General features: G+C 34.7%; 1 protein-coding gene across 2 annotated transcripts in view; it reads right to left on the reverse strand.

Annotated features, from left to right (window-relative positions):
* LOC118746615 (sodium-dependent nutrient amino acid transporter 1) overlaps positions 1-25,571 on the reverse strand; it is a 176,797-nt gene that overhangs the window by 75,033 nt on the left and 76,193 nt on the right. For both annotated transcript variants that reach the window (XM_036480464.1, XM_036480465.1), the window contains exon 2: positions 758-1,782. In XM_036480464.1, coding sequence (XP_036336357.1) covers positions 758-1,603 — 846 coding nt within the window. In that variant the 5' untranslated portion in view covers positions 1,604-1,782. The remainder of the gene's footprint in view (positions 1-757; positions 1,783-25,571) is intronic.

Below are 25,571 nucleotides of genomic sequence, written 5' to 3' on the forward strand. Positions count from 1 at the left end.
TAAACTCAATTTAAATAATTCTTTTTAAGACAATTAAATTAAAAAAGCAAAAAAATACTTATGTTTCAAAAAATTAAATAAAATTAAAAAAATTATGAATTTTTTAAAACAATAAAACTAAAGATCAAAAGCAAATGTATTTAAAAAAGAAAAAATACATGCACAGAAAATTCCGCCCGCCGAGAAACTTGAACCTCAGACCTCTCGAATGGAACGGCAGTGTTTTGCTCACTCGGCCATTGCGACTGTTGGAGCAGCGCCAGCAAAATGATATACAAGTGTTGCCTATCAAAAGAGCTTTTCACTATGAAAGTTGGCAAAGGAGCTTTTTTTCTAAGATATTCGTGCTAAAATGAAAAACGTCTTTCGAACTAATTTGTCAATTGTCTTTCAATTGTCTTACAAAAGACTTTCAACTATCTTAGCCAGAATTGCCCTGGAAATTTGAAAAACATCGTCAGAACCGGAAACGTTTATGTATACGGTTATGTATACAAAAAATGGTTAAAAATATGTGGCTTCAGAGCTTCCAAACTCTACTTTAAGACGAAAGCGATCAGAATTTATTGCCGTATTCCGGAAGGGTTTTCGGACACTGATGCCTGTTTCTTCGAACTACTCACTATATTTATATTTATTCACTATAACGTACACAAAATACTTAGTAGTATGTAGAATACGTAGCAACAGAGTCGATCGATAAGCCAGCCTTAAAGTAAGATGCAAAGAAATATAAACATTGGTCAACTTCACTCACCTGCTGATTGGAATCATCGTCCGTCACCGGCAGCAACTTCACCGTACTGCCATTGGTCATATTAAAGCTGCCACTGCTCGAAAGATTCTTCATGTGCGGTGTGGATGCCACAACAGTGTTGGAATAATGAAAATCACTAGTGCTAGCCGCCTCATGACTATGATAATCGGATATTATATCGTTTAGTGTATTGTTGCTACCGCTGATGGTAGTAGCACCACTAGTGCTGATGCGTCCCGAAGCGGCAGTTGTGCGACCGCTTAATGTGCCATTACCATTACCCATATGACCGCCACTTCTACTCCTAATTGTGCCACTGCCACCACCAGCACCACCGCTACCACCTGTGCCGGTTGTGGCTGTCATTGTGGAAACTGTAGAGATATAACTGCGCGTTGTTTGTGGTGATGGAGTTATAGTCACAGCGCTTCTACCATCATGCTCACCATGCAGCGCAGTCGCATCATCAGCATCACCAAATCGACGCATATTCACCCAGGATAAACGATTGCGCTGTTTACGTTCCATTGTTGCTGGATTACTATCCGACTGTGTAACGCTGCTGGTAGCCGTTACAGGGCCATTGTGGCTGGACGTTGCGTCTGCGCCAATCACATAAATGCTGGTCGCATTCGAATCAGTACGCAACCGCATGGCTTCTGATGGCGGCGGTGGTGGTGGTGGTGTTGCTGGTAAGACTATATTGTGAACGCCGCTTATATGTCGACGTGTATTATTCATTACCATTGGCATTGCTTGTTGACGTTGCTGCTGTTGCTGTAACTTTAAATGTTCGTCGAGTGCTTCGTCACTGGATCTGCTGCGATATGATGTTGCTATCTGCATATTTAGCTGCTTGTGCCGCACCAGCAACACTGCAGAATATTTCACACTACTCTGTGGCAAAATGTGCAAAATACGCAGTGGGTGACTGAACTGAACTGAACTGGATTGGATTGCTGCGCCGCTGATGGACACAAAGAGATAACTGTTATATGGATTCCTTGTACTTCAACTCAACACAGCTGAAATGAAAGAGCAGATTGAGAATGCTATGAGTTCGGGGCATTTTGTTGTGATTTGCTTGAGATGTGATGAGTCCCTTAAAGAATCACAAGAATAAAAAAGTGATTCATTGAATTCAGAGGAAGTAAAGCATGCGTGTCTCGGTTATTTTTGTTTGTTCTTTTTTTTTTTTTTAATTCACATTAGTATGCAGCCTCACAAACCGATTTGTCTTGCCACACTTGCGCTCAAAGACAAAGCTATAACCAGTTCTTTGCTTCGTGCTTTTTCTCCATCTGTTTTCAATGCGGATTTTTGCACAGATCGCATTTGAGCGCGTGTATATAAACACTTATACACATATGTACATATGCATGTTTATATGGCTATCTCCACACCTAAGACAAAAAGCTTGTTTGATTAGTTCGCAAATGGCTGTGATTAGCGCTTAGCACGCCGATGCAGTGGCGTTGATGATAATTAATTTCATTTGGCTCCCTGCTCTGTGCTAACATAACATAATCAACAAAGTTAATGATTCACACATTTGTATGTTTTCCTTTGAAAATGCTGTTTTTTTTCTACTTCTGCTCACCCATTAAAGCTGCTTATCTGCTAAAGCTGCATAGGGAATTCCAAATGTCAACAGCAGTGACGGAAAGTACTCGCAGCATGGCACCATCACTTTTGCTATCGTTTCGTTTATCTTTTATTTAACTTTTGATATGACAACATGACTTTTATTAAGATACAGATTTCTCGGAAGAATATTAATGAACACTAGGGTGGACCAAATAAAGTAAAGTCGGAATTATAAAGCTTTGGCCCCCCCTATTTATATATATTTATTTATGTATGTTAAACAAGAGCATGTACTGTAAAGAAAGATATCTAAATATCTAAACATTAGAGTGGTACAGAAAAGCATTTGAAAAAAGCAAAGTGCGAATTTAAATGCTCTCATCCCTTAGTATTGTCCAATATCGAAAAATATACCCACTTTTTTGTCTTTGAAGTCACAAAAAAAAATATTTAGAAGTCACTCAAAGTGCTCAAAGTTTCACATGTATTTTATATGAAAAAAAAAACAATTTTGTGTAGAAATAATAAAGAATCCTTAAAAATCTTCAAGAAAGAAAGAGACTCAAATTTTAGTGTTAAATTTTTTATTGGTTCCCTAAAACCCTAAAAACTTCGAGCGCTTCTAAATATTTTGTATTAAAAAAAAAAAACACATGGTATATTTTTTCGATCTAGAACCATCCTAGATGGTGAGAGCATTGAAATTCCGACTTTAACTCTTCAAATTGATTTTTGGGCCACCCTAAAGCATATATGAATACAAATATTTATTTACATATCTTTCTGTACAACACAGGCACTTGTTTAACATAAATAAATGTAAATATGCGCTTGAATAAAATGCAGGGGCATTGTCACAACAGCTTAGTGGCGAGAGTGGCTATTGGAAGACGGGTGCCTCTGAATGCTTGAATTAAATGGCTTTCAGCAGCATTTATGACTATTAAAAGATAAATATAGTATAATGATAAGCTAAGTGATGCGTTTTCACTTTATAATGATGACGGAATCTAGGCTCTTTATAAAAGCATTTCATACTTACTTCGACGACTTTTTAATCTCATTATTAAAAGGTTCTTTCACTTCAAAAAAGCAAGAGTATATTTTAGATAAGAGTTCTGTGAGTGTACACACTAACTATACATACATACATACAATAATAATAGCAGTATCCGGCCACGCCTTGATGCCGATCAGTCTGGCTTAGAGAAACGAAAGCACTTATTTCTTACAAATGCAAATGTCTAATCTCATAATTCATTTGATCACAAATCAATGCCAAAATAAATCGAATTAAAATACTCCAAATAAAGAAATAGAAATCGTGATACTAAAATTGTTGCGGATTAGTGGATTTTTTTTTTTTAATTTCGATGTCAAATGAATATTAGTTTTCACTATAACCTCTATACCATTCTGTATGGGAGTAGAACTCTTGAGCCACCATTTAAGTCAAGTTTGGCGAACCTAGTTTAGGTTATGTTAGGTTAAAGTGGTTGCCACTGGACAAAGGGTGCACTTAGAGCATACGCATTGGTCCTTTGTAAAACTGTAGGCGTATGTGTTTGAAGCGCTAGACTATCTCCGAAATACCCGCAGCAGCACAGGTTCCTGCCATTGTCCAGCCTACGCTGAGTTGACACGAGGCCCATCTTTCCAAGAGTACTTCACAATTAGTCCAAAGTACCTACAGTTCATCGTGTTTTTCATTTTACTTGTATATTTCTCTGATCATTGATTCATGTGATAGGAATCTTGTTTTCTTACAAGCCTAACTATCTGAGTGTTAGATTAGCCTGAGGCTCAGTGGTGGAATTTAGAACTGTAATACTTTAATTAAATTTTTAAATAGAAGAAAGTCTGTTTTTTGGGATTAGCATTTAGTAAGGCCTGTAATTGTATTCGTCCCGGTAAGTATATCCACTGAAATGACTCTGCAATTCCCCAGCCATGGCAGCTCTCCAGATATATAGACAACTCTCTGGTTATCGTCGTCCATCATCTACTCTCCTGCAGGATGCTAGGACCAGCTACGACTGGATTATTTCTTTTAAGAACCTGGTGCAAATTACCACCTCTTTTTAGCCTTTTAACTACTTAGATGATACCAACCTAATTTTCAAAAATGCGGCAAAATAGTCGAGGAGGAGTTCTATACAGTAAGCTGTTCTGGAATGACAGACATCGACATGCACTAAGGAAGGCGCAACGGTACTTGCAAACAAAAAGAAAGATATGTATATCAAAAGCACTCTTTCCGAAGATAGTACACCGTCCACCGAATATATTATATTTATTACGACCGTAAAACTTAAGGAAGCTCTTTTTGTATAATCTTAGGACTTTCCAGTTATACCAGATATGTTGGCGGCAATCTCGTCAAATATTATTTTTGACTATTCTTTACAACCCCATCCACTTTCGATAAGAAATACAAAGCTGTTTTGCCAACACGACAAGATCTCAGCATATGACTACCCACAAGGTCGGGGGAGTAGCCAAAAAAAAATGTACTTCGGGAAAAGGGCACGGTCGGTATACTAATAGCTATAGTACAGAGTTTTTTAGACATTAAACCTATCTAGTCGCCAATTTACGTTGAAACAGTTCCTATTCAGTGTAACCTTCAGCATTACCAGGATCTTCTTATTATCAGCAACGCACTTCATTCCTCGTAAGTATAAACTCTCATGGGTCACTTGCTCCCCTTTGGCTTATATGTCACAAGGAGAGAGGTACAGAGATCTCTTAGGTGGAAATAGGTAAGAGCTTTGGCAAAGTTCATAGCCTCAGCAAGGTGGTTTGTACCCCAGTGAGCTTTTTGGTATCAATCTACACACCAATCTACGCTCCAAGCGTTACGAACTAACCTTACCTATTGTTCATGTGCAGCAAAAGTTAATTTTGGGCTCGGAGCAAGGTATTTTATGAGCAAAGTCGGTTTTAACCAGGGACCAAGAACAAAAGTTATGTTCGAAACTAAATGTCGTTCTCGTAGTTTTGTTCCCAATAACGCTTTAAAAAAAAACTCCAACTGAGAAACTGTAAAGGACGTTCTCAATGGGAATTATATAAGAACAAACTGTGGAACGTTCCCAAAGAGAACAGAATGCGAACAATACTTTCATGAATATTTCTAAGAGAACAAAAGTCTACGGAATATTTTGGCAAAGAACAAAACGGGAACTAAAGTCTCAGGAACTTTCTAACAGCGAACGAAACGAGAACAAATTTTCTCTGAACTATTCGCCAAGAATGGAAGCGAGAACAAAATTTTCATCATAGCGTTCTATTAGTTTGAAATATTTGAATATTAAAATTACTCAAAATAGAACTCAAAGATGATTATGCAAATAAAGTAAACGAAAGACTTAAGACACGAACTTTCTTGCACATGAAAAAAAATTCCTCCATAAATGAACAGTTCACCCTAATGACAAATTATCTGGAAGTTGGAATGATCCAGATTTCCACTGGCTTGGAATTAACAATCATGATTGTCACTGAAACGATTTTTCGTTCCAACACGCAGACGCCCCTCTCATTCGTAACGTTATGTTCTCAAAACTTTTTTTCTGGTTTTGTTCTCTAGTGGAACGTTCCCCAGACTTTTGTTCTTAATTGTTCCTCCTTAAAAACGTTTCCTCAATACTTTCGTTCTTAATGTATTCTCATTGCAAACGTTAACGAAAGTTTCGTTCTCATTCTGTTATTCATAAGAACATTCCCGAGAGTTTTATTTGCATTCTGTTCTTTATGGAAACGTTCCACAAGCTTTTGTTCTCACTTTGTTCCCCTTCAAACTGCTTTCATTACTTTTGTTCCCGTTTGGCTCTTTGTGGGAACGTTCTTGACATAACGTTTTGTTCTCATGCATAACTAAACCAGAAATGGAACTCGTTCTCAGACTCTGGTTTAACTCAAAATAAAACACTTATAGAGGGGAACGGTCTAAGTGTAGCTGCCTGAAATTGCTTTAGTAATTATAAAGCGACTTTTTTGTAACGACTTTAAGTAAGTATGGATTTGAGAACAAGAAATACGATTATGAAAATACCTGTTTTTTCTTCAACAAAGCGCTGATTTTCATTCTTTCCATTGTTGTATTAAATTATTTTCATTAAGAAAGACTAGCACTAAGCGTAGAGCAAATATGCTTGAAAACACTTCATAAATGAGGGAGCTTCATTTTAACTTAGTTCGATCCGTCCGGTGCGTCTTTATTGTCTTTATTATCTGAGTCATACACTTTCACACATATATATATATATTTACATACACTAAATTAATTAAATATTTTTAACTAAACAAATAATTCCCACGAATTGTGTGTAATCACAGTGTAATGCTTATCAACATTTTATTACATGTACAAGAGTAAACATTTAAATAAACACAGTGCAAGAAATCAGTGTAGAAATCTGATTTCAAGCAAATATTAAATGTTGGTAAATAGTGAGTGCTTGTTTACGCTGACTAATAGATGCCACCACCCGCACGCAACAAATTCTATGAATGTGTAGATTAAAAAATAGCCAATAAAAAAGGACGCTTATCATTTGAAATGTTACCTTTGATCGTCAAGTAAAATCATGTAAGGCAAAATACTTAAATATGCTCACACAGAAAAATTGGAGAAAAAGTGTGAAGTAATCACTGTCAAGGTTACCAAAAAAAAAAGTGAATTGTATATTTTTCACAACCATGAAAATGTGTGATGAGCCATATGCAATTATTTACTATTAATTATCATGCACAAGTGCAAATGACAAGAATAAATGCAATGCGTTGTATAAACATAAATCAATGCAATAATGACTAATATTTATTTATGTGTCTACTTTACGAGTATGTACATACTCAATGATAATATTTTTTCGCTGATACGGCATTGACTGAACGCAATCACGAAAACCTAAAACACATTCAAAATTAAGATGCGCTATTTGTTTGTTAAGTACATATTCACTGATTGAAAGTTAGCAAATTGCCACAAGAAAATCTTTTAGGCCTTCAAAACACCGAATTAATTTGATCGCGTGGATGCGAAAATGCTCTAAAAAAACAAACAAAATTCAATATTTGTGTTTGTTTTAAATATTGTGTCAAATTAAGTTCAAATTGCTTGCGCGGCCAGCAAGCAAATCGTAAATTTATTTAATGTTCATTAAAGGCGATTAAATTAAAATTGTTGCTTGGTGTTCGCTTTGTCGTTCGGTACCTTGTGCGGTGGTGGCGCCATAAGTTAAATAAGCAAATATAGCCAAGCCAGATGCCTAGTTGTGATTTTTTGAATAGTTGGCAATTTGTGCATTTGTTTAAAATATAATTTTGTATAACCAGGGGCCGTTATGCATATTTTTTTATTATCTATATATTAACACGCTAACATAAATATTGTCGTTTGGCGATTCTGCCGAGTCGATTTCAAAACCATAACACTATTGGAAATGCATCTTTCTGTAGATGAGGAGAGTTTTTATGGTTTCAAGATTGATTGAAATTGACGGCGAAATTCGTCGTTTAAAAATTTCCATATTTGTATATATTTGTATTTAAGACAAAAAAAATTAAGGCAAAATTTAAGAAAAGACAAACATGAAAACAATGAAAAATACATAGATAAGAATTAGGTTAACTGAAAGTGATCGATATTTATTGAACTATCATTATTTATAGATTTGACGAAATTTATCGAGTTATCGTAATGCATCGAGTTCTTTCAACTTATAGAGCTATCGCTAATTACTGATTTAATGAAATGTGTCAATTTATCGAATCAAAGTTTTTGGAATTTTTAAAATATATCGAGTTATCGAAATATAAGTCGAATTTTATCGTCTTATCAGAGCGTAACGAGTTATAGAAATTTGTCGATAGCTTTCGAAAACTATGGATTTATCGAAATTTATAGAGTTATCCAAAGTTTATTGAGTTATATCGACACAGACATTTTTGAATTATGGACATGTATCGAACCCCCCAATCGCACAGTTATCGAAATTTATCGAAAATCATCGAAATTAGTCGAGTTATCGAGTTTTCTATAGTTACGATCTCATTTTGAAGGTGATAATAACGCCATAAGAAAAGTATATGTATATTTAAAAAATGTACAGAATTTTGAAATTAAAAAAATCGTAAAAGCAAAAACTTATAAAAAATTTGGATACATTTTGTTTTATACATTACCTCCAACTGATCTTAAGAGATCCTGATACAAGAAGGTGTTTTGATTTTATAAAGATATCTATAAATTTTGAACTTTGAAAGAAAACGTTTTGGGAGTTTGCAAAAATACATTTTTAATTATCCAAAATTCATATCTTCAAAAACGCCTTTTTGGAAACTTCAGAATCTTTTAAATATAAAAAAAAAACTTTGCCAAAAATTTATATAAGTTTTTGCATTAACAACATTTAAAATTCAAACTTCTGTAACTTTTTTTTTCGAGTCCTTCAATATATTTTTTATATATCTCAAATATCACCTTCAAAATGAGATCAGAACCAGCTATAATAGTTTTTGAGATATTCAAAAAATAAACTTTTAAAATACTGAAAATTGTGAAATTTTTAACGTTCGAAAAAAACAAATTTCCTTGGCAGAACTCCGTCATATGAAGATAGGAAAACTTGTATACATATGATCCTCATTCCATATTTCGGTTATGCAAATATACAAAAAAAAATAAAGCTGTCAGCTTCAAGAAGGCGGCTGTCTGCTCCTTTTTCGAAAATGAGACTAATATCTGGCGAAATTTTTTAGATTAGAAACAAAACGATTCGTTGTTGGTATGGAAATATAACCAGGAAGAGCAAAGACATATATATGCCACCTATTTGTCTATTTTAAGAGCTTTTCTTATCGATGACCGTTATTCTGGATGTTTACGAAATTTTGCTGTGATTTTTTTTTTAATTTTCGTACAATCAAAGTATTAAAACAAAAATAATTAAACGTTAATTTTCGACATAAGGTTAAATGCACTTGTTGCTCTTTTGGGGATCATTAATCATTCATTGTGCATATTTGTAAGTGTGAAAACCTAAAAGCAAGAAACATGTAATTGAGCCGAAATGTGGAATTGAAGCAGAGTATCGTATAAGCATGAATTAACATAAAGAAAAGTATATATGTAAAAATAAATACATATCTATGTATCATATATGTATACAGTAAGTATAAGTAGCGATTGCACGTCTTCCATAACCATGAAAGTAGTGAGAAAAATCTATATTGGGATTCATTACCGCAATCAACCAAGCATAACCTAATTTAATTTTTAAACTAACGAAACACACACACTAAACTAATGTGTATAAGACGCAATCTTGAATGAAATAAATTATTTAAGCGTTAACAGGTAGCCCAGTGGCTCATAGGTAAGAAACTATAAGAGCGAAAAGCAACAACTGGAACATAAAGTCGAGCTTGTACTTGCGCTACTACGTGATAAGCCAACTGTGAAACTATTTATTTGTGCATACGAACATTCATGAACAACTAAGCAACTATAAATAGGTTAAAAACATCCCGTTTTACTCTAATGATTTGCTCCCTTACGTGTGTGGCTTTCTACAAGACCTTTCTTTAGTCAACAAACCGCAAAGAAATAGGGAGTTCATAATACCTGTTGAGTTTAATAAACAAGTACATATATAACTAATGTAGTATAGTATGAACGAGTATATTCTGAGTTGTTTGTGGGCATCGGACTTTTTTCGCTTTTGTTTTGTTCATTCAATACGAACGAAAAATGTTTAATAAGAGTTCTAAAAAATGCCCGTCAACCGCAGCCATGCGTAACACGCGAGCAATTGTAAGACTAACCGGGCCAGTGTCAAGTTGGAATTGTTTGTTTGCAACAACAAAAACTAGATGTACCTCAAAATGCATATTACAAGCTAGAAAAAGCGACAAAAGAAAAGCCGGCAAAAGCAAAATTGCTGTATGTTTAAGTATACATGCATATGTATGTACGTAGGTGCATACTATTTAGGTCTCTATGTACATACCTATTTATAGTACGCCCTATGTAAACCCAGCAGCAAAAATTTTAATATGTCGCATCAAATTTTTAGTCTTTGTTACTTTATTTATCGCATAACTGTACACACCCCGTGTCATATTTATAAGCGCTCCACATGTTGACAAGTTTCAGCAATTTATCTTTTTGTTATTTCATTTTAGTTATTTTTTTATAAAACTATTGTTTCGAACTATGTGCAATATCTAACAAAAAAAATTTAAATTTTGAGCTCTTTAATTAGATTTTGAGTATGCAATTTCGTAGCCCACTCAATCTTAATAAAGTGGAAGTTTGAGGTACCTAGAGCGCAATGTCGATTTTTGACAATTTAATTTTTTTTTTTGTTGACAGTATCGGCCATTTTCTTCCATACGACGTGTGTTCGATAATTTTTTTTTTTATATGGAGAAAATTAGCAACGCCTTAAACCAAAAAAAAAATTTCAAAAATCAACGGCAAGTCCTAGCAACTTCAAACTTCCAATTTAAAAGCTCGAAATTTTTAGGAAAGTTTTTGAATTCTATTAAAAATTAGACATAGTTTGAAACTTGGATTTATTCGGTCTTTGTTAAAAAATAAATTATCTTTTTATAAAAAAATAACTAAAATAAAATAACAAAAAAATAAATGGTTAACTTGTCAATATGTGGTACGTTTATATATAGATGACACAGGCTGTATATGTATGTATGTGCATATGTATGTAAGTATGTTTAAATACATACATATATGTTTCAAACTCAAATTCCACTTTCAAGAAGAGGTCATGACGCAGAGTTCATTCTACCTGTTAGTTACTTAAATATGTATGTATGTATAAGATATATTATTAGTTTTATTATAACTTGATACTTATGAATACAGGAGGTTGTTTAAAAGAAAAAGACTTAATCAATTTTATAGTCAAGCCATATAATGCAGAGATCATGACAACTTCTAGGTCTACAAAATACCTAGGGGTGAAGCTTGACAGCAAACTCACATTCTGGGAACACATTCAAGGAGTATGTGAAAAAGCTGCGCAGAGCACGGTGGCTATAATCCGGCTGATGGTGAACGTGGGCGGCCCGAAGCAATGCCGTAGGAAACTTTTGATGGCAGCAGTCCAGTCAGTGCTCCCGTATGGGGCAGAAATATGGGCCGACGCATTGAAAGCCTAAAAATATCGGATTCAAATGTCTTCGGTCCAGCGTAGTGCCCGCATTGCTTCTGCATACCATACAGTGTCCGCGGACGCGGTTCTAGTTATTTCTATTCTGAGCTGCTTACTTACGAGCGAAAAGAGATTTACAATCTCAGTGCCGAGATAGGCCGTGCAGCTGTCGCGGCAAAGGCACGCGAGCAACTAAACCAGCAATGGCAACAAAACTGGAACGCGAGCACAAAAGGTCGATGGGGAAGTCGATTTCTACCTGACGCAATTCCTCACCGGTCATGGTTACTTCCGAGAATATCTTCATAGAATGGGCAGGGTAGACTCACCGTTCTGTCACTACTGTGGAAACGTCGAAGATAACGTATTTACACCATACATTCTTCACTTGCGAACACTTCTTGTCTTTGCGCAGAATGTTGGAAGAAAGATACGGAGACATAAACCGAACTACGTAATTGGGGTAATGATATCCAGTGTGGAAAACTGGGAAGCAGTTGCGAGATACGTGAAATTTATACTCCGCTGCAAATGAGAAGACGGATTTCTACTGAGGACACCCGAATGAAACGCCCCTACAAAAGAGCAGCCTTGAGGCTCAAGTAGCGCGCTCCTACATCTGAAGACATGCATAATTGCGGTGCCAGATGTGGGATTCTTGGGCGGGCGGTGGGAGTTTGGGTTTTAGTGGGTAGCCCAACACGTTTCGGTGGGAGTCCCACACTCGGGGGAAGGTAGTACAAAGACTAGCGCCCCCGGTCAATGCATAAGAAATGCATCCATTTTCCCTTTCTTTATTTCCTCTTTCAATAATATTGAAATAATTAGACGTTTAATGTTAAGGTCAACGCTAAGTCGCAGACAAGAGATATTCGTTGATGGTTAATGAAAAATAAGTGTGCCCAGCTACCTTAAGATCTATTATGCCCTCCAACTATCACAACACCTCGTTCAGTCGTATAATCCCCAGACAGTTTTTAAGAAGTTTTAGAGGCAGGAAATGTATGTGCTTATCGTGTGGCTACAATGAGTCCAGACATTTTTCTCGTTGTCTCATCACTACCTTATACCTTAGTGGCCGAGTCGCAAAACTGACAAAGGTCATTTGACCAGATTCCTAGCTTGAGTCTGCAGTACCCTGTGATCCTCAATTCCTCATTTGGCAGATCTAGAAAATCTATTCCCACCATTTTAAATCGCGACCTTTATCTATATAATACGAGAAAAAGTCATGGTTTAAATCACCATGAAGTGATTGCAAAATTTATTGGCTAGCCTTTGTGTAAGTCAAATATAAAAAATGCATACATACATACATACATACATACATATGTACATTAGACCGAACCATCTTAGAAGCAAACAAAAAAAATTCGCCATACAACCTTGAGTCTAAAGTATTTTTGCAAGGCAATAAGCTCTACTGGAATAATCGAAATACTTCCTTAGCAAAAGTTGAAAGACTTTTGGTGAGTTTTAATTTACTGGCATTAGGGTGGCACGTTATAATTGACGTCAGGTGGGTACTTGAGGTCAATGCACTTTGGTGCAAAAAAAACCTCCAAGACAAGTACATGAAGCTTTTGTTTGAGAAGACCCCCTGGTAATATTTTTCCGAAGAATAATTTTCTATAACATCGTGGGTAAATTATAGTAAAACTGCGTACTTCGTTTTTCTCTCTGGCATCAGGATTTTTTTTAAAGGACTTTGAAATTTAAAAAATATTATTATTTCAAAAAATTATAAAAAAAATTCAGTACAATGTAGGATAACAATAACGGTATCATAGAAAGGAAAAAATTGTGTAGAATTTTAACAGAATACATTTTATGATGAAGGATGGATGGGTATGGACTAACAAACATCATCGAATTTTGTCCTGCCAACTTGATTTACTTAAAAAGATCAAAGTTATTAAAAGGGCATTTCAATACCCATTCGCACTTGTAGACCAAAAAAAATAATTATTATTTTTAAATTTTACAGAATTTTCTATCTCATTTGGTACCAATATTGTAATTCTACATTGCACTGACTTTTTTAAATATTTGTTTTGAATTAATCATATCATTAAAATTTCGAAGTCCTTTGAAAATATTCTTGACGTCAGAGTGAAAAACTAAAAACGCAGTTTTACTCGACATGGCCCATAGTTTCGTTATTATATTTTGTTTTTGTCGCACAGTGTAATATATCAATCATCCAACGACCTTCCAAATTTGCTTTTTACAGGGTTTCTTGAAGTAAGGGTCAACACGACCCTTTTAGACGGGAGCTAATGGGTTAAAATGTTCTACGAAAATATTTCGCATGAAATTCTACTATTTATGTGTATATATCTTAACCTTTAATTTCGCTCAGACATTTATTTTAGCTAGTTCTTCCACTTTTTTGAAAACTACTTAGGCCGGGACATGAAAACTTTAGTAGGCCATAAAATAAAAATACTAGCTTACTGTTGCAAATTCATTGAGGGTTTTACTGCTGGATGGGTATACTTTCAAAAAATGTTAACAAAGTCCGGGCTGGTTTCGGCTGTCGCATTAAGATTCGACTGTAAATGCTGAAATACTTTTTGTTTTGGTTCGGTCTAATGTACATACATATGTACATCTACGTGCCATGTATGTATGTACTCATGCCCATTGGTTTATGTTTTTTTGCGCACTGAATATTATTGCAATTGTTTGACTTTGCATAGTCACACAAAAAGTTTAGAGAAAAAATAAATAAAAAGGTATTTGTTGTAAATGGTAAATTGGTGAAAATTGAAACTGGGTTAGTAAAACTTTAAATACTACAATGCGTCTGTTAAGCGCTGGAGCGTATTGTACTTATGATTAGGAGTGCACATATGTACATACATATCTTTACATATGTACATACATATGCTTGATCTATTTACTCTTTTGAGTCTATTGATAGGTGATTACAATAGCTTTTATTTTCATTGAAATAAAGTAGCTTTTTATTTCTTTCGTATATTACAATTCCTTTTGTTTGTTATTGTTTTTGGGTTTGCTATTCCGTAAAGCATTATACGGCCCATTTGAAACTTCAGCTTTAAAAACGAAGTTTTGTATGCGTAAAGTATAAGTAAGTTGTTAGTTTACAAAATTTGTATTCAATTCGATCTCTTGAAATCTTTTATTTAAAGCGGAATTCATTTTACTTTCATCCGCAACAAATTTAAATTTGTATTAAATATTTCTTCATCATGCCAAACAAAAGTTTTATTCATAGCGAGTTACAACAAATAAATAAATACATACATATTTGCGTGTTAAAAAACAATACAGCTCGTCTGAAAAAGTTTTTGAAGCACTGAAAGTCTTCAAGCTAAATAATTGATTTCTTCAGAGGCTATGGCATCACTGGTATTTACAGATCTCCTTCAAACTAATTGGGTTCCGAGGTAGTCAGAATCTAGTAACGTGTTATCTGACTATTTGGCTAAAAGGGGCTCAGTCCGGGTATTACTTTATCCGAAACTAGTTAGAGTACTCGGAAGTTCGATTGGAAGCCACCATCAGAAATTAGATGAGCATTTCACTCATAATAAAGCTGCAGGGTCTGTGACTCAAACAACGTGCTCTTTTTTTTTTAAATATTCGTAATATTTTTCCAGCAAAATTTTTTTTTTATTATTTTTATATAAAAATATCGTCTAATCTTTAAACAAAACCGTGTAAATACAATTTCAAACTTTATACAAAATTTAGGAAAATTCAAGAAATTTTCGTCAAAATTTCAACTTTTTATTTTGAATTTATTTTAAATTTTTGGGTATGCAGTTTTATAGCCCATAAAACTTTAGTCGAATGAAGTGCAAGTTTCAAACGGCTAAAAAATCAAATCTAAAAATTCAGAATAAAAAGTTGAAATTTGTGGGGCGACCGCTGTTAAATAAAAACAAAAAAAAACCTTTTTCTTTTATTTTTTTTTGTATCTTGCTTTGACCAGTGATCGAATCTTGTTTCTAAGGAGTGGTAGTACGCAACACTAATTACTCGGCTACAGTGGCCGGCAGTGTAAGAGGACTATAGGCAAAAATGGAATAGAAAAGCAAAATTTTGTTTTAATTTCGTAAATATAATTCCCTTAAACTAGAAAAAATTTTGAAAACCTAAAAAAAAAAATTCTACGAAAAATTATTTTCGAGTTTATAGTTTTTTAACTTAACATATTTAACACATATTTTAAAAGTTAACTATTAATCACCAAATGACCATCAAAATCCCATTGAATGAATGTGCTGAACATTCTAAGGCAATAAAGAGGTGTTACAGTTTAAACAAATGTCTGTCATTACTGGCCAACTAATGTGATTTTCATGCAGAATTTGTTATATCTCATAGGTGAACCTACTTATGTGTAGATGTTAATTATTTCTGAACCTTATACAACCTTTACAACACTTTCCAACTTTCCGACTTTGGTTTGGCCGTGTGACACTTTCGCATAAAAATTGCTAAAACAGGAAAATAAAAAGCTTTATGTGAAAATCTGTACCTTTTTACGACTATCTATGTACGTATATGTATATGTATATCACATATAAATACGTAAATATATGCAGGTACTTACACATGTGTTTGCATGCATGAACATTAAGTTGATGCGCTTATATGTAATGGAAATTGCTGGCAATGTTGCGCTATGTATTGCAGCGAATTAATTATCACAGTTTGACATGCGACACTCGCAAGTCAGTTGTGGTATTTTGTGCAAGCTCGCCTTAGTAGAGGCCCACCGCACCGTAAATACATGCGAATGTATGTATGTAGTATGAAATGCAAGATTCACCGACTAACCGATTAGCCAAGCTGATGAGTGACTGAGTTAGTGCGCCAAATTTTTTTTAAATTACTATTCAACCACTAGTCTACGCTCTGATGTAACAAGTTTAACTGATTAAATTCGTTTTTAATTACTATGGTTTAAGGCAGTTAGCACTTTGACTTTTTCGACTTTTTCGTAGTAAAATGGTTTTTATGCGCAAGCATGCAGAAGTTTTGAAAGAAAACTTGCGAAAGTTTTTTGTGAGAGTTAGCCTGCCGTTATCGATTTCTTTAAGTAAGCATAAGTTAATGAGAAAGGGCAAGGCAAATAAAAGTATGAAACACTAAGAAGGACAAAGGAATAAGTATTTGAAGTGCTTCAAGAAAGGGAGTGGAACTGCTATAACCACAGCGTTTTTAATTGGCATAAGCTGACACAAAAGAGAAATGACTGGCGTGCGTTATTGAAACATGAAGAAGAAATACATATATGCTTGGTAGTAAAATATTTTTGATATCAATGTTCGTTGATTTCTCCTTAACAACTTTTCAAAATTTCAAGCAAAAGCATAGCATTTTATATTTTTTTATTTACATATTGAGCCCTAACCGCCAAAACAACGTAAGCGACATTTTTCTTTTAATTTTCTCTTTGATGCAGAAAAGTTTCTAGATGCATTTGCGCATCAAAAAAAAATTAAAAAAGAAATGTCGCTTACGTCTTTTTGGCGGTTAGGCTCGATATGTATGTATATGGGGTCATAAAAAAGTCGCTGCGGATTTTAGGCACTATTTGGTGTTGATGACCATACATCTGGCAACATTCATGCAATGGCGCCAAACCGACGTGCGTTTGAAAGTGACATTCCAGACATATTTTAATAACAGGTTAAATTTTGAAAGACTTTTTAAAATCCATTTATCAATTTTAGTCAAATGAAATACATTTTTTCAAATAATTTTACATAAAACCTACCACTTAACTTCTCAATTAAATTCGTACTTTTACTTCTGTAAATAATATAAATTAAATAATAAAAATGATAGCCTTAGTTGATAGTTAGGCAACGATACTCAAAAACTTGTTAGTGTTGAAGCTTGTTCAAACACCTTCCGTTTGATGCCCGTATTGTGATATTAAATAAGCATATAATTTTTAATAAAAGTAACTGCAGCTTTTTAGAAAGGTGGCAACCCCACTCCAAAATTGTTGTTTCTCTTCAAACGGTTTTTGTTTTACTATAGAAATTGAAGTACGCTGTGGAGCCCTTGAATGATTACAAATTTTCATATATATATGTATATGAATATATTTGGCAACCCTGTTTTAAATTTTTTTTCTCCAGAAACTTTCGACAGACAATACCAAGTAGAATGGAAGAAAATAGAACAAATCCGTTGAGTTGTTAATGCGTTTAAAGCTGTTAAAGTTTCAAAAAATCCAAAATAAGTGTCTTCTTGGATTTTTTATAAGTTTTTAACTCTGGTACTTTTCGATATACCACTGATTTTGATACCTTAGATAATAAACTATACCATAAAAACATGTTTTCTGATTTTTTTTTCACGTTTAAATAGCCAGGCAACAATTTTGGTTACTTTTTCTCTCTTCTGTCCCACTGTACAACGTGGCGAAACGATGAATTCGTTGCTCTACAGCGCGCAACTCGACCGTTTAAGCGAAGTCATCAAGAAAGAGCGACCAAAATTTACCAACAGAAAACGAGTTGTGTTCCATCATGACAACGCCAAGCCGCACATATCTCTGACGACTCGGAACAAATTGACGGGACTTAATTGGGAAGTTGGTTTTAATGCGTCCACCGTTTAGCCCGGACCTTGCACCGCCTGACTTATAAAGCTGTTTAAATTACCCCCTAGTACAAATGACAGTTTTTTCGCAATTTCAAACAAAAAAATTATATGAAACTGAATTTCATTAAAAAAAAAAATCGTTTTTGAAGGTTGCACGTTTGGGTCGTCGAAAATACAGTTTATTGGTGACATTTACAGTTTCTGAAAAACAAAATCTGGCAACACTGTAGACAATAATATCTAATATGTACGAGATTAAATTTGATTTTCAATAAGGATTTTTTTTTTTCAAAAATGTACGCAAAAAAATCACAGAGACCTTTCATATGACCCAATATTTTGTCGTTTATTTTGCTTACACCAATCGTTACTATGGTAATGTGTATTTCAGAAACTAAAATGTAATTTACGCTGCACTTAAGCTGTGCAATAAAATTATCTACCCGTATTAGCATTGACACATTTTAAGCTTTAATTGCACCGGTTCTTTGGCAGTGATAAGTTTAGTTTACTGATGTATGAATATTAAAATTTAACAAAATTTTTTAATTTGCAAAATTTTTGAAATGTATTTCAACTTACCTTGAATAGTACAACTGAACAAATATTTGGCTGACAGCTAAAAAAACCGTAAGAAATTTACACAGCTGCAATTACTGTAAGCATTGCATATAAATATAAAATACCAGGGGTACCAATGTATATGTATGTATGGATGTGAATGCATGCATGCGGACCGACCGTCATAGATCAGAAATTAGCTAATTTTAATATTAGTTTGAGCATGTGCGACAATTTAAGTGCACGCATTTTTTTTTTTTACCGTCAAAACAAAGCCACTGCACACCAGCAACCAACCGGCAGTGTGATGGCGACGCTGCTGGCTAGACCAGACTGTTGTTGCTGCTTCTGGGTCAAGATCGTTCATTGCATCAGTAACCAGAAAAAAAATAGTTAGTGGCCCCAGCATGAGGTAGCAACAGTAGCCACAGTAGCTACAACAATAAAATGCAGCTAAGCGAACGCTTTAAAAAACAAATTTGAATTGTTAATTTTGAAATTTCAATATTACTTGAGCGTTGGAACGGCCTTTAGAGCGTAAAATTGCAATAATCATATGCATAGGCTTGGTATGTGTGTGTGTTTATATGATTATGTCTACGTAGGTACACACATACATACATACATAAGTGCATATGTATAAATGTATGTATGTAAGTCAACTAGAATATGAATCGAGTCTTAATTGCCATATTGTTGTTGTTCTTTATTGAAGTCAATTTGCCTTGGGTTGACATGAACCTGCTGCAGCGCGATAGCGACAAAAACAGCTGCAATAAAACTTAGTTTTTTTTGCAAATTTTTTTTTGATTTCGTAAACCTTTATTAGTAAGCGCACTCAAGCGACCAATGAATATTCTAACATTTCTTAATCTTTTAACCTTTAACTGTGCACAAGGGGTCTCACACAACTTGTGATCTCATGTCAAAGAAGACTGAAAGCGCTATGTGTATTGGCATTGATAATATTCGTTGATCCTTACAATAAAAATGAGGTTGAGACCTATTTACCGCCTTTTATATTTAGTCTTTGTTTATAAAATTTACTTATAATTGCTGTAAATTTTTCTCGCAGACTTATGAGTCTGTGCGACCCAATGTCTAGGCTAGTGTTACGGAAAAATAATATCCATACTAAAAGGTGAAGGTGCCGTCCTACACTCACTAACTAAGAGCGACATTTTAACGACACCGAAAGAAGAACAGTTAGGAGGTATGTATGTACGTCTTTTCAAGAAGAAGAAATTAGAGGCAGTAGGACATGACTGCGAAGCACTTGAAACGGTGGCAGGTTGGGATGCGTTCAGCAGTGAAACGGTTACAAGACCGGGGCTAGCCCCTGCAAATACGAAGATCAAAATCTGGTAACAGAAGTTCAGAGCGCACTCAGGATATGGAGGGATCTCTTTTAGACGATTTTAAATGGTGACCAAAAATTTTACAAAGGTGGTGAAAATCTTTGACAGAAATTATTTGTGTTACATACATCTTGCGATTTGACCACATTGGATTTCTTCCTCTGGGGCTACGTGAAAAATATGGTCTCTGCCAATAAGCCTGAGACCGTTTCAGAGCTGAAGAACCGTACCATACGCGTTATAAATGATATACAGCCCAAGTTATGCCAAAAAGTTATGGAAAATTTTGATATGCGCCGCCTGTGTTGCCAGAGGATTCGTAGTGTGCATTTCACGGATATTAGTTTTCATACATAAATGCTATAGACTTAAAAAATATGATGAAATTAAAGAAATCATTTCGCCAAAAATTGAGTCACCCTTTACATGTAACGGCGAAACTCACAACAAAGCCTCCGCAGCTCTTTTTAACTACCACGCGGTAAGCCTCCTGGGAACCCTGAAAAACTAATATAGCTACGAACAGTGCGCAAACCAGGTCTTCCGAAGAGTGACTCACTGTATGTGACCTTTGTTCTGGGTAATTGCAAACATGTTTTCGCGAACCACTCTAATGTTAATTGCCACATACAAACATACATATACCTAAATTTTTTAGGCACAGCGATTCAGCTAAATTATCAAATTTAATCGGATTTGTAGTTCTACGAATACTGTACCTACTTATTTCTTAATGTAAGTACCACGCCCAGAAACATTTCTTACAAGATAATCACACAAATGCACATTACATGTATCTTTATATATTAGTATGCCTCACCAAAAATAAATTGCGGGTTCTTCACCGGAATTGTAAATTTTTTTATTTATTAAGACTTCCGCCAAAATATTTGGTTGAAATATTAAGACTTATGTGTGCTGAACCAATTTAAAAATAGCATCAAAAATCGCATTATTATAGTTGAGTTTTATAATATTTTTAAAAATTTGTATGCAGACCTTTTAACTTAAAATTTTTTAAACTTGAATTCTTCTATCAGCTGAGGTAATTTTTTGGAAAAAATATTTTTAAAAACTAATTTTATTGGATATTTTCAAATCGGTCCAGCTCACGTAAATCTTAATATCTTGCCAAAACATTTTGGCGGAAGTCTTAAAATATACCAAATTTTATAATTCCTATGGAAGAACAGTAACGATTTTTGTTTTTATGGAAAGTGATGCGCCCTAGTGTATCTACATCCATACACATTTATATATGTATGTATATGCATGATGAAAATCAAATGAAAAATCAACGAGGAATTTCCTTCAATGACTAGTTCAAATTCTTTTGCAATAGATTTTGATTAAAAATTCTTGGAAGTAGCTCAAAACGATAATAAACACTTTCAATTGTTGCTCAACTTTCTAAGAACTGCACCTTAAATATTCTTATCTGTCATGCCGCCAAAAACGTAATACTAAGACCAATACTATATAGGATGAATGAATAGATGAGTTCATGCACCTTGATATATTTATTGGCTGTTGTCACATAAATTGCTTTAATTGAGCGCAACGAATTTGGGCATAAAAAAGATGGCAGTAAGCAATCAATAGGACACACGAATACATTCATATTTTTTCATACAAAAGAAAAAGAATGATAAAACAAGCAAAATTTTTAAACACCGCGCTATTTGTGTAATACATACATACGCACATACATACATACGCATGTACATAAGGGGATGCCTGTATCGAATAAGTGAAACCTCAAAAGTTTGCCTTCCATGCCACTGCACGGGAACAAGTTGTATTAAGTTCCATATAGTATTTGCTCATATTCATAGTCACATTTTTCGATCCGGCAGCAAAAACAAAGGAAAACTATTAAAAACCAGTAAGGAAAATGTGGTCTCGGCTATGCCGAAGGCTTCATACCATTCATAAATGTAGGGAAAATTAAGTTTTTCATATTCTCAGCTGCCGATAAATTACAAAAATAAGCCCATGTTCTAAATTTCGAGCGTATATCTGGAATACTGAGAGACCAGTTTGTGTTAAAATAGAAAGCCAGTTAGAGGGGCATGGCTACCTAGCTCGTCATTCGATATACTTTTTTATGAGTCTATCGCTTTTTCTTCTGTTAATTACAAACAACGGACCAAAGTTATAACACCATTTCATGTTAATAAAAGGTATAAAAACAACTCATTAATATACGCAAATCACTCTGCCACAAACGTTTGTATGTATGTACATATGTATGTAAGAACACTAGAGTGGTCCGAGAATTCATGTGAAAAATTAACGTCTAAATTGTATAGCTCTCACCCCTTAGAATTATTCTATACCGAAAAAAAAATTATACACCTGTTTTTTATTTTGTCATGAAAAAATATTTAAAGGTCGCTCAAAGCACTCAAAGTTTTCCATGTATTTTATACGGGGAAAAAAGTTTTCGTAGAAATGGTATAAAATCCTTGAAAGCAATATTTTTTGGTCGGAAGATTTTTTCTCTTCAGGATACTACCAATAATAATACACAGCTATTAATTCTACCATTTTTTAATGCTAGTGGTTTTTTATGGGTACCCCCATTGCATTTTCTGAAGCTTTTAGTGGTCCCATAAAAAATATTTAATAATAGAAAATTGTTAAATATAATATAGGGTGTTATTTTTGAAAGTTTTCTCAAGAGAAACAAAGTTTTCGGATCGAAAAATATTGATTTTCAAGAATTCCATACCCTTTCTATGAAATCTTGTTATTCCCCATATAAAATACATAGCAAACTTCGGACGCTTCGAGCGTCCTCTAAATATTTTTTGATTCAAAAATAAAAACAGGGGCATACTTTTTCAAGTACAGAACAGTGCTAGGGGCTGAGAGTATTAAAATTCCGACTTTACTTTTTTTTTTTTGGGCCACCCTAATGTGCATAACTGGCGTGTTTGATTTGAGCCCGAGAAAATAATTGTCATTGCGGTAGCGTTTGATTTGTTTATCAAACACGAATCATTTGACGCTTGGCAGTGAATGTCAGATACATGCACATGAGTACGTACATTCGTACAAAAAATAATCATTCCAATTACTTCTTGTGCTTTTTCATTCGACTGCATCTAAATAACACATTTCATTTGATAAAAAAAAAACGAAGAAGCATCAGCAAAACACAGATACGCTAATGCATACAAACAAACATTTTCATCTTACATACATATGTATTTGTTATGACCCTTGTGGAAACATCTGGCGTACTAAAAATTCTTGATAATAGAAATACATATTTCAATATATTGATATCCATAAGTAAATGGAATTAGATGGCTAAGAAGTTATTCCATCAAAACGTGAAAAACTAGCAGCTTCAGAGCAAGTTTAAACTTAGATCGCGTAAACTGCGTTTATCTTGAACAGCTGGCTGACTGACTGATTGGCTTATGCCAAATTGGAAGCCAGATCGACCGAGAACATCGCATTTATCTTGTGCAGGAGAGCCCGAAGGAGTCCATTCCACACCGTGCTTAAGAACACGGCCTTTCACAGACTTAAACTTGAGCCGGATTGGACGATATGGACGAAGACGAGAATGTGGTTTCGACACGTTGGCGCTACGTTTCACACAGCGAATGCCACAAAGCACGAACTGAGGGTATGGAAATATCTCGATCACGTGGTGTGAATTAGCCACCAGGATCGTGCGATTACTACCCGCTAGATATTTTCTGGTGCGGATTCCTGAAATCGGCCGATGTTCTGAGAGTCAACATAACCCAGACCATCGCCCAGATTCAGCCTGATCTAAGCGGCATAGTCATTGAAAAGCAGATCAGACGAATCCATACTATGGTGCAAAGCCGCCGTGGTTATTTTATACCCTTTAAACAACTACAATCTCTTATTCTTAATCTAAGAGTACGGAGTGGGACACTATCGAAGGACCTCTCTGTATTCCTCTATTTTAGGCTACAAGATCACTGCATTGTCTTCTAAACAGAGCTCGGGGTCATAAAAGAGGCTGCATTTTGGCTTATCGAATCTGCTCTTAATCTGCCATCCGTAGCCGTATACTCCGATTGCCAAGCAGCTATTATGTCAATGGACTGCTGTGAAACTTCGTCAAAAATAGCGATGGGATGAAGAAAAGCCCTCAACGTGTTAGCTTCAAAATCTTTCACCCACATTGTGTGGGGCCAGGTCACAGAAATAAAATGTAACTGTATAGCAGGCGAGCTTGCGAGGATACAGGCAGCTGCTTCAACCTAACCCAACCTAAAAGAGCTTCTTAAGCTTAAACATGCGGCAGGAGCCGTTAACAGCTCACCAATCAATAGGAACTTGTACGACTTAACATCATCGAGATGAAATCATCTCAGCACTTTCTTCTCAGCTACCCGACTTTCCATTGGCTAAGATTTAAACACCTATAAAAGTATTTTATTAAAACGCACGAAGAACTCTCCGGAGTAGACATTAGCCGCCTATTCAGTACAAATCAAATTTTAAGTCAAGCGGACTAGAAGAATATAATATTACAACATTACAAAACACGGAGCAAGTCTACTGCGTTCGGAGGTAAGTCCGAAAGCTGCGCAAAATGGGAATCTAAAGTTTGAATTCACAATTTGACTCGTTTTTTCTTTCGAACCTCAAAAGGTCTACTTTTTCAAGTTTTTGAGCCAAGAAAAGCAAAATTCGAAATTCTAACTTCGAATATGGAATCCGCGATCTGGAATCTATCAGTTTATTGGCTACTAAAAAAAAAAGTAATTTTGACCTCCACAATAAAAGCTACCAAGTCTATCGAAATTTTTTGGACATCAAGGACCTAACAATATTCCTGCAGGGTTGCTTATTTGGCGCATTTCCATTAGCAATTACAGATGACAAACAGCAATTATGCAGAACCACATGTTTATCTAAACACCTGTTTTAGCAAAGTGGTGTGTGTGAGTAAATACGAGTATACTAAGTATGTGTGTACATTAGTGTGCATCACCAAAAAAAAATTGTTGGCTTTCCACCGGAATCATAAAGTTTATTATACATATCTTAAGACTTCCGCCTAAATATTTCGGAAAAATATTAAGATTTACGTGAGCTAGACCGATTTGAAAATACCTCCAAAAATCTTATCATTTTCATTACTTTGAAAATTTTTTTTTACATTTCTATGCAAACCTCTTAAGCTTAAACTCTTCTATCATCTGAGTTGATTTTTTTTTTTTTTAATTAAAAAACTAATTTTATTAAAAAAAATTCCAGCTATTTTGACAAATATTTTGGCGGAAATCTTAAAGCACAATAAATTTTAAATTTCGGATGGAAAAAAGTACAGATTTTTTTTTTATGGACAGTGATGCCCCCCAATGTACGAGTACATATTTAAAATGTAAAAATACATATGTCATTTTTAAATGACTTTGTCTGCATATCAAAATTCGTTAGTAATTACCGCGATTCTGCGCACATCTGCATACACACACATCTGTATGTTTGCACTTAATTGCTGGCGGTATCAGCTTTCTACTAAGA

Source organism: Rhagoletis pomonella, unplaced genomic scaffold, assembly GCF_013731165.1.
Source record: "Rhagoletis pomonella isolate Grant_MI unplaced genomic scaffold, Rhpom_1.0 Rhpom_scaffold_00011, whole genome shotgun sequence".
Classification (NCBI taxonomy): Eukaryota; Metazoa; Arthropoda; class Insecta; order Diptera; family Tephritidae; genus Rhagoletis; species Rhagoletis pomonella.